Source organism: Rhineura floridana, chromosome 1 (assembly GCF_030035675.1).
Source record: "Rhineura floridana isolate rRhiFlo1 chromosome 1, rRhiFlo1.hap2, whole genome shotgun sequence".
Taxonomy (NCBI): Eukaryota; Metazoa; Chordata; class Lepidosauria; order Squamata; family Rhineuridae; genus Rhineura; species Rhineura floridana.
The window spans coordinates 71,660,404-71,671,319 of record NC_084480.1 but is presented as its reverse complement, the minus strand read 5'-3'; the positions used below and the strand labels follow the sequence as shown (position 1 = coordinate 71,671,319).

The following is a 10,916-nucleotide window of genomic DNA, read 5'->3' as shown; positions in this document are numbered from 1 at the left end:
TCAAGTTGATTCTGACTTATGGCAACCCTATGAATAGGGTTTCCATGGTAAGCGGTATTCAGAGGTGGTTTACCATTGCCTTCCTCTGAGGCTGAGAGGCAGTGACTGGCCCAAGGTCACCCAGTGAGCTTCATGGCTGTGTGGGGATTCGAACACTGGTCTCCCAGGTCATAGTCCAACACTCAAATCACTACGCCACACTGGCTCTCTTTCTGTTACATACAAGTAATGATTTCCAAACCTGTCAGGATTCCTAAGCCAACTTTAAGTGAAGATTTCATATCCTAGCTTGTCTGGAAGCCATTAATAAGTTTTCTGCTTCACAGATCGGTTTGTATATGATAGTTAACTGCCGCTTCCTAGCTTATTTCTGGACTTGCATTAAGGAGGGAGTAAAGAAGGAGCAAAAAGGCTACATGTGGGTGTATGGGGCACATGCATTTCCTGGCAGGATTTGGCTATCTGAATGTAGCCATAATCATTGGCCAGGGCAGCCCTATCCATGTTCTTAAACTAAGGCTGCAATCCAATACACAAGAAAGTAAGCTTTCTTGGGTTGAATGTGACTTACTCTGAATCAAGTGTTTATTGGATTACAGCCTAAGGCTCCAGAACCGTACTTGGTAGAGGAATCTGTCATATTATTGCCATCTTACATTTGCACGTATTAGCAAGTGAGATATTCACCCCTAGCAGAATGAGGGATGGAGAATTTTTTTTGGTCTGCATTTTAAAGGAAATTGAGTGACTTGTAGGCTGCAGCCACACTTGCAGTTATACTGACTTCATTGCTTCTCCATCTCTGTTTTTTGAATTCAGGTACACATGATCTTTGTCATACTCTGGCCCTTTTTAATCCAAAATCTGAGATTTTTGAGATCGGATACATTTTCCCTTCAAACAAGTTTCACACCAACTTGAAAACGGTTTGGTCTGTCAATCCACTGCAACTCTGAGATGTATCCAATGGAAGCACTTTGCAGTGGGCAGTCCTTGAAGCTCTGACATCTGCAGTGGGGCTGGGTGTATTCCATCAAACAATAAAGATGTGTGCAGCTATGTACAGATTTGTTTCAAACCACACCCACACAAAATGGTCTTGCTGCTTTTAAAGCAACTAGTGCACAAGTTCAGTAACTATGTAGAAATGCACTGTTAGTAACAATTTGCTGCTGAAATTAAAATATTGCACAAAAGAAGACTTTTCATCTGATTCTTTGATTGCTTCAGAGCTCCCAATCTTTTCCTCTCAAGCCTTCATTTCACTTGAAACAGTACTGCCATCTAGTGACAAAGCAAATAAGTTACAAACCTTAAGTTTGCCCTTCTTCAATGTACTTAGAGTACCTGCATTGAAAATGGAAATGGACTGCCTTCAAGTTGTTCCCAACTTATGGCGACCCTATGAATAGGGATTTCATGGTAAATGGTTTCAGAGGAGGTTTACCATTGCCTCCCTCTGAGGCTAGTCCTCCCCAGCTGGCTAGGGCCTGCTCAACTTGCCACAGCTGCACAAGCCAGCCCCTTCCTTGTCTGCAACTGCCAGCTGGGGGGCAATTGGGCTGCTTGGGACTATGCAGCTTGCCCATGGCTGAACAGGTGGCAGGGATGTAACCCCTGAGCCACTCACTGTGGGGGTGATCTTTAGCTGGCCCTTGACACCAGGGCCGGTTCTAAAGGGCAGCCAGGTTGGGCACTGGCCCAAGGGCCCCAGAGCTACAGGAGCCCGAGGGGCCCTCTGCTCCCCTTCCGCGACCCACCCCCCCACACCCTCCACTTACCTGTCAGCTGGCTTTTTAGGATTGCCCCTAATGAAGATGGTGGCCGCAGCTTCCCTAAGGTACTGAAGCCACTGCCACCATCTTAGTTGATGGCAGAGATGTGTGCACATAGCACGCACGTGTGCCATCAACAAAGATGGCGGCGGAGGCTTCATTCCCCTTAGGGAAACCACGGCCGCCATCTTCATTAAGGGCAATGGTAAAGACAAGACAGGTAGGGGGGCCGTGGGGGGTGCGTGTGCACACTCCCACCCACACACTGGGGGACCAGGGCAAGCTGATGCCCAAGGGCCCCCGCATGCCTGGAGCCGTCCCTGTGTGTGTATATACTTAGTGTGTGTTATATCGCTATATAACACATTTTTATTAATTCATTTATTTAATTAATTTCTATATCTATATCTACATTGTCACTAGAAGCTCAAATGATGAAACTGAGGTTATCATACTTTGGACACATCATGAGAAGACATGATTCACTAGAAAAGACATAATGCTGGGAAAAACAGAAGGGAGTAGAAAAAGAGGAAGGCCAAACAAGAGATGGATTGATCCCATAAAGGAAGCCACAGACCTGAACTTACAAGATCTGAACAGGGTGGTTCATGACAGATGCTCTTGGAGGTCGCTGATTCATAGGGTCGCCATAAGTCATAATTGACATGAAGGCACATAACAACAACAAATATCTACATATATATAGTGTGTGTGTGTTCCTCCTGCTTGGGATCCTCCTGCTTGGGAGCCGCCTGTCTGGCTGAACACCAGCTCTGTTGGGAGCCATGCACACGAGCCGGCCGAGGAGCGCCAGTGGCCATGAGCAGGCCTCTGGGGGAGTAAGCACTCCCCGTAGATGGTCATTACAATTTTTTCCACTGTGCCAGCCTTTTGGCCGGTGGAGTTTCCAGGCAGATCAGGACCTGTGGGAGGGCTCCGGATGCAAGGAGGATCTTGTCTAAGTCCCCCCCACAGCTCCACCATGCCATGCCCAAATTTTTGGGCTTCTGCTAGCCCTCCATCTGCTAGGGTGGCCGTCCCTAGCGAACCCCCAGCAATGCCAGCAGGCTCCTGGTGACGCTGCTGCTCAGCCACGGCGGAGGGCTGCTTCTGGTAGAGGCCAGCGGAGCCCGACAATGGAGCCTGCCAGCAGAGCCGGGGGTGCACAACATCCCCAACTCCCCCCAGCCCGGCATAACGTTCAGTTGGATTGCACCCTAACTCTACACACATACTCTGGGAACTGTAGCTCTGTGAGGAAAATAGGTATAGAGTTGCAATGATTGTGAAAGCTGCACCAGTTGAATTTCTGCCTGCCTGTAATGAAGCGTAGGAGGTCTGATTGGTTGTGGTGGTGGGAATGGTGGCAGTCTAGGCATTAATAATAAAAGTTAAAGATGTTTTTTATTCTGTGATTTCTTCAGAGTGCAGAATCCAATCCAATCCAAAGGCAATTTTTTGGGGGTGCTAGTGGTAGTTACCCTAAACAGCCAGACTCTAATATCCACTGTGTGAGCAACCATTCACTCTGAGATTTATGTATGTCAGTGGACTTTCTGAAACTGAGTACCTAATTGCTCTGGCTGTTCGGAAGGAACCAATTAATGCACATCAATATGGAACTGGCACTTGTACAAGTGCTATGTAGTGTGTGTTTCACAGTTGCAAGGAATCTATCCTTCAGTGTGGCCACACCTATACTTTAGGACTCCCTGACTATAGACATTAGGCAGGTGCCTTCGTTGTACTGTTTTTAGTGCTGCTAAAAACATTTTATTGTTTTAGGCAAGCCTACCCAGACATGTGAATTTGACACATATTTTTAATATGTCATTTTATTTTATAATGTATTTTTTAAAAACTGCTGGTTTTGTTTTGGAAAAAAATTAGGCTAGCTAGTTTTTAAACCTTGGATTTCATTGGGAATTTTAATGTATAATTTATATTTTATAAAAACCACTTAGAGATGTTGATGATTGAAGTGGTATATAAATCCTGTAAATAAAAATAAAATAGTCATTCTGTATCCTTTGTTTTTCATACGTCCCAGTGTTGAACAATTTCGGGTTGGAGTGATCTCTGTGCATCCTTCACTTATGGACTAACCCCATAACGAAGTACATTTATTTGGGAAGGGGAATGTTGTTAAAGCAAATAACAGGCCATTGTGATTTTTGTGGATCTGGACACTAGAGGGAAACTGGTTACCGTTCCAGTGTTGGTCAGACTGTGCACAAAAGTCTAGCCCTTGCATTCAACAATATTTTATTGGCATCATGGTGCACACAGTTACATAGTGTTGTACCCATCTAAGTCATACCCAAGTAGACCCACTGAAATCTGTGGACATGTTAATCATGTCCACTCATTTCAGTGGATTGTATTCAACTAAGTCCTACTCAGAGCAGACTCATTGAAATGAATGAACTTAGGTTAGTCATGTCTATCAATTTCAATAGGTCTACTCTAAAAAGACAAAGAATGGTGTTAGAACAAATTAAATCAGAACTATCACTAGAAGCTAAAATGATGAAGCTGAGGTTATCATACTTTGGACATATGAGAAGACAATGCTGGGAAAAACAGGAAATGGAAATGGACTGCCTTCAAGTCAGTCTCGACTTATGATGACCCTATGAATAGGGTTTTCATAGTAAGCAGTATTCAGAGGTGATTTACCATTGCCTTCCTCTGAGGCTGAGAGGCAGTGACTGGCCCAGGGTCACCCAGTGAGCTTCATGGCTGTGTAGGGATTTGAACCCTGGTCTCCCAGGTCGTAGTCCAACACTCTAACCACTAAGAGAGTAGAAAAAGAGGAAGGCCAAACAAGAGATGGATTGATTCCATAAAGGAAGCCACAGACCTGAACTTATAAGATCTGAACAGGGTGGTTTATATCAGAGCTAATGGAGGTCGCTGATTCATAGGGTTGCCTGAAGTCAAAATCGACTTGAAGGCACATAACAACAGCAATCACTATTTATTTATTTATTTATTACATTTGTATACCGTCCCATAGTCGAAGCTCTCTGGGCGGTTTACAACAATTAAAACATTAGAAACAAATATACAAATCACTAGAAGCTAAAATGATGAAATGGAGGTTATCATACTTTGGGCTCATAATGAGGAGACATGATTCCCTAGAAAAGACAATAATGCTGGGAAAAACAGAAGGGAATAGAAAAAGAGGAAGGCCAAACAAGAGATGGATTGACTCCATAAAGGAAGCCACAGAACTGAACTTACAAGATCTGAACAGGGTGGTTCATGACAGATGCTATTGGAGGTCACTGATTCATAGGGTCACCATAAGTCGTAGTCAACTTGGAGGCACATAACAACAAATAAGATTCCAGATTAATTATTAAGCTGTGATGCACCCAAGTGATTCTGTAATGCTATTCTTCTCTCTCTCTCAATAAAATCAAGCTTTGCTTTATCTTGGTTTGGACCTGCATTTCTTGGGTTATACTTATATACACCATTTAGGCACATTTCAGGGCAAATAGCTTGTCCTTATCCCTAGCAAAAGATCCCCCTCCTCTCAAGGAGGTTCATTGTTCAGGGGGCTGGATGAAGGCTAATAAGCTGAATCCTTGGAAAACCAAGGCCCTGTGGATCTACAGCCTGGGACTGGCCGGCACCACTAAATGCCCAACTTCTAATGGAGGCCAGTTGGGCCTCTGTAACATGGAGGACAACTAACAGCACTCCTCCGGAGGATCTCAGCAATTTCCCCTCCTATCCCCTCCCTCTTCAACATTGCATGCCTATAGAACATAATCACTGGGAGGTTTGGGGGATTTTTTCCTAACTGCAAGAATTATTTTGCCTTAAAAAAAAGGTGTGTATTTCTGCAACCCCTCCCAAGCCTGTGGATACCTCCCTCTTGTGTATTTGTCTGGTGCTGTTTTGGCTACATAAGAATGAGTTTGTTATTATTAAATAATAATAATATTCTGGTTGTTTTAAGGGATCAATGCATTCTCAAAGCTTATCAGGTACACCTGAGGTCTAGGAAAAGTCACTCGGGACTGCTGCTTGTAAGTTGAACCAAAATCCTGCATCTTCTTCATGCTGGTGCACTGTCTTAGTTCGAATGAGGACAGCGTACATACCTTTCAAGCACATGACTTTCGCAAAGAATCCTAGAAACTGTAGTTTGTTAAGGATGCTGGGAATTCTAGCTCTGTGAGGGGTAAACTACAGTTCCCACAATTCTCTGGGGGAATCCCTGTGCTTTAAAAGTGCTTTACATGTATGGATTCTACTCCCCATATTCCAGAAGCCAGGCAGACTGAGACACTTCTGTCCTTAAGAAAGACACAAAGACCTTTTTAAAACATGAGCCAGAATTTCTTGACCAAAGTTTCTTCCTTTGCACTCCAGGGCACTCTCTAGGGAGATCGTCTTCCTTCACCATGAAGAAAGATGTGCCCCCGCCCAGAGTAGTGGGCTGGATGAGGGCTGATAAGCTGAATCCTTGGAAAACCAAGACCCTGTGGGTCTACAGAATGGGACCGGCACCACTAAACGTCCAGCTTCTAATGGAGGCCAGTTGGGCCTCTGTAACATGGAAGACAACTAACAGCACTCCTCCGGAGGAACTCAGCGATGGAGATGGGATAGAAGAGCTCAGGCAGTCCATAATGATGCTGGATCCAAGCTGTTCAGGGCTTTGTATATCAACAGAGGAATCTTGAACCTGGTCTAGTGAAATCAAACTACAGACTTTGCTTCGTTAATCCTTTTCAACAATGCTTAATTCCTTAAAAGAATATTAATCTGCTGGCACCACAAAGACTGATTTCGTTAAAATAAAGTCATGAATATTTATATATTTATATGAAATATATGAAATAAGTAGTGTAGAATTCCAGGCCTATGACTCTGGCTAACCTGCAGTTTAAAACTCTGGCACAATGACTGAGTCTTTCTGAGATGAGCAGCGTCTTCTCTAGGTCCATTTCTCTTTGCCTTGACCAAGGATGAGGTAGGATAGACACAGTCCCTCAGCCATGCCACAGTGGGGCAGCACAGCTGCTGCAGAGACAGACTCTATCCTTGTGCTTAAGGATACTTGTCCTTGGCTTTAGCAGCTGTTTGTGAAGGTCCAAGGGCTGCAGTCTTAATAGTTCTCTAACAGTACATCCGGATCTGCACTGCAGGAAGCACAATCCTCCACATGTGGGGGAAAGCATAGTGGCAACACTTAAGAATTAGTTAAAATTGTTAAATAAAGCAGACAAGCACTTTGTTGCAGCATTTCAAAATGATCGAGCCTTCTACCCACAAAAGAACCTACAGAAAAATAACCATTCTTCCTGTGGCTGGGGCCTTGCACATTTAAATGCTTCATGACAATCTAAAATCCAGTAGATATGAGATGAAGCAATGCAAAAAGCTTTGGCTTTTGAATTTCTCCCTGTGCCCTTGGTTTTAAAGTCAAAGGCATGCAACTTATAGCAGGGATGGGCTGCATCTATGGGCCACTGTGACAGGTGTGTGAAGTTGCCCACGTATGAACCACCCGGCATCACCATGACATCAAGTGACCCAATTTCAAAGGAAATAATTGGGGGTGCACTATAAGTATGCTCCTGATTGTTTCCTTTCTTCCCTGGCAGCTGACATGAGTTCAAGTTGTTGCTACAAAAAAGATCCCTGTTGAAAGTTGATCAGTGCTGAAAGCAAGCCCCACTTCTGGCAGGGACTGGTTGCACTAGGGAAGTCCTGAGTACAGCCATACCAGCAGGGCCTGCAATCAGCTGAACAGCTGATCAGTGCTAACTGAAAGCCTGACTGACAAGGAATCATCGGGACCACAATTTAAAGTTCCCAATTCTTCCTTTGCAGCTGCTTTTTTATCTCCCCCACCCTTTGCCTTGGGAAAACAGCCTTGTGGACCAAGTTAAGAATTCCTGCTGAGAGTAGTTAGGCCTGCTGGCCAGAGGTTCACCATACCTGGCTTATAGGTTTCTTCTTGTTACAGTACTTTACTACTCCCCCAAATAGAAAACAAGCTCCATGGCCTTTAAAAAAATGGGGGAGGGGGCAGTACTTCTGCATATCTTTTAAGTCTGTGTGACAGATAGAAAAAATGAAAAAGGTATAACCTTTTCCAACATAGAAATACTGGAGAGGAAAGTGGTTGTGCCTGTTGAATTACTGCCTGCTGTGCAGCTATTTAAAGTAACAGATTTCCCCTGTTGAAGTACATTGTATTTGTAATGTTGAAAAAGCATATCCCAGTTAAGATGAACATCCTGTGGGCCTTTGAACCTCTGCTTAAGTTCTGAGGGTCAAACAGGCACCTTTTTTTGCCCTTAAGGATCTGTTCAATTATCCCCTTTTCATTTTCTGGATGGGGATGGGCTTTGTCTTTTGCTATTCCTTCTAACTGCCCAATTACACCTTTTCTTTTCTGTCTGTCTTCGGCAAATCATAAATATTATGGAAATATATATGCAGAGTGATTCAGTGGTCTGAGCTGCATATGCCAGTGTGTATATTTACCTAAGTAGCAGGCTTTTACCCTACATTTAGATCACTGAGACTTAAGACTTAGTAAAATAAAGAAAAGCTACTTTATTTATAGAAATACATAGCAGATGGGAAAGGCATACCTAGTTCTAACTAAGTTGGAGGAACAATGACCAGACTTGGATATTGCCCCCATGACTCAGGAAAGAGAACAAAGACAGAGATGTCTCCTCTCTCCTGGAACAGTCAAAGAAGAAGACAAAGGATGGAGGGGTAAGTCAGCTTGCCTGAGCATATCAGTTTACACCGGAAGGAAGTTAGGTAGAGAAGAGCACAGGAAAAGGTAGGCAAGCCTAGCCAGCTGGAGGACCCTAACTCTATCTTCCTTCTGGAATACAAATAAAAGAACCCAAACAGCAGTTTCTCTTGCCCCACTTCCAACACTAAGTAGGTCTAGGTCTGATCAATGTTGCGATGGATAACTTCACAGGAATCACATACATGTTGGCCTTGAGTTCCATGATGTCAGAAAGGGAACTCATTGGCAGAATGTGGATGCATCATCCATGAACAAGGGATATCAGAAGGCTTGGGGAAATCCCAATGTTTGTTTGTTTGAAATATATAAAAAACTTTAGGGGACCTCCCCCAAAGACCCCAGACAAAGTGCATGGTCAGTAGGCACAGAATGCTGATGGACTCCGGGGGGGGGCATGGAATGGAGTTTCCTGGAAGAGGGCACCTTTTTGTTACAGGCCCCACTTGTGCAATCACATGAAGAGAACCTGAAGTTTTGCTTTACATTTTGTTAGCAGGGTTAAGTACATGGACTTCCCCCAGCAAATCCTGGGACCTGAAGTTTGTTAAGGGTGCAGGGAATTGTAGCTCTGTGAGGGGTAAACTATGGCTCCCTGGATTCTTTGGGGAAAGTTATATGCTTTAAATGAGGGCCAGTGTGGTGTAGTGGTTAGAGTGCTGGACAAGGACCTGGGAGACCAGGGTTTGAATCCCCACACCCATGAAGCTCACTGGGTGACCTTGGGCTAGTCACTGCCTCAGCCTCAGAGGAAGGCAATGGTAAACCACCTCTGAATACCGCTTACCATGAAACCCCTATTCATAGGATTGCCATGAGTCGGAATCGACTTGAAGGCAGTCCATTTCCATATGCTTTAAATGTATGATGTATATGTAGCCCAAGTTTCCAAATGCCTCGTCTTTGTACATATTACACTGAATGCCAACTCCCTCCCCGCACTTCCATCTGCCATCACTCACAAACAGCCTAACTGCCTTCTCTTTTTAACTTCCTTCGTCTTCCAACATCTCCTCCAGCCAATCAAAGAACTCTTTTTTGGGTAATGGGGAAGGAAAACAGCGCAATAATTTCAAAACACTGCTCCTCTCATTCTGTCTCGTGTTTCTCTTGGGTCATTCCCGTGCGTTTCCCACACCACTCTTGCCCCGCACATGGAAGGTTGCACTCAGATCCGGAAGTGAGAGCTGCACGGAGCTCCTGTCTGTTATTGTCAAAACAACTCTTGGGGAGAGTCAGCGAAGCGGAAGTGTCGACGGCCGCTTCCTTCCATATCCCGGAACCAGCCGTGTTGTGATTGCCGGCCTCCAAGCTTTGCCGGTCGCTGCCGCGGCGCTCGGGGAAGGGGGCTGGGGAGAGACGAGACATGACGTGAAGCCGCCGAGGGAAGGCCTTGCTGGGAGCGGCGACGGCGGCTCTTTTCCCTATATGGGCCACTTTCTCTCGCGGAAGGGTACCATCCAGGATGCCGATAAAAGCCGGTGCCGCCGTCGCAGCAGTCGCTCCCTGAGGGGGAAGGTCCGTTCAGCGCGGAACCGGAGCTGCTTTCTCCGTGGGCCGTGCATGCTCTGTTTCTTGGTTCACAGTGCCAGCCCTCCCACAGCGGAGGAGCCTCAGCAGCCGCCCGCCCGCCAAGATTCGCTGCCGCCGATTCTCTGCGCGGCTCTGAAAGCCCCCGAGGAACGCGCCGGTCGCCGCCTCCTGCGCTTGTCTCCCAGGGCCGCTTACTGGGACGAGCGGGGCCGCCGCCGCCTGCTCCTCTCGGGCCTTTTCTTTTCTCCCCCGCCGCCTTCAGCGCGCCGGGGATTCTTGGTGCCTGCGCTGGAGAGCAGCGAGGCCCCGCCGCCGGAGATGGTGTGCAAGCGCAAAGGTGTCCGGCTGCTTCCCTGCCCGCCCCGCAAACAGTCCCGCTGCGCCACCATCACAGCGACAGGGGCCGGGAGCCCTTCGCCGCCGCCGCCGTCACCCGCGGCTGCTTCCCTGCCCGAACAACACCTCTGCCCGCTGCCCTGCGCCTCGGATCACGCCCGGGGAGGCTCGCCTAAAGACTCCGCCGGAGAGAATGGAGACGACGGGAAGGGGCTGACGCCTGCAGGCTCTCCCTCGCAGCTGCCGGAGCTGGGCGGGAGGGAGAAGCATGAGCCCCGCGAACCGGACTGTGAGGAGCCCCCCGAAAACCCGGGAGACTGCTGCCGGGAGCCGCAGCCCCCCTCACCGGACATCAACCAGCTCCCACCCTCCATCCTCCTCAAGGTGGGTTTGGTGGGTGCAGGCAGTTCAAGGGGGCCTTCTCATGTGCCCCTGATGTAGAGGTTCCTAAGGTACACAGGGAATGC

At 46.7% G+C, this 10,916-nt stretch overlaps 1 protein-coding gene across 2 annotated transcripts in view; it reads left to right on the top strand.

Annotated features, from left to right (window-relative positions):
• The first annotated feature begins 9,799 nt into the window (after nt 1-9,799).
• The window catches only part of FBXL17 (F-box and leucine rich repeat protein 17), a 284,885-nt gene continuing 283,768 nt past the window's right edge, over nt 9,800-10,916 (top strand). Inside the window, exon 1 of one of the 2 annotated variants that reach the window (XM_061623643.1) lies at nt 9,800-10,833. In XM_061623643.1, the coding sequence (XP_061479627.1) occupies nt 10,009-10,833 (825 nt within the window). In that variant the 5' untranslated portion in view covers nt 9,800-10,008. The remainder of the gene's footprint in view (nt 10,834-10,916) is intronic. The other variant, XM_061623634.1, reaches the window with a different exon arrangement.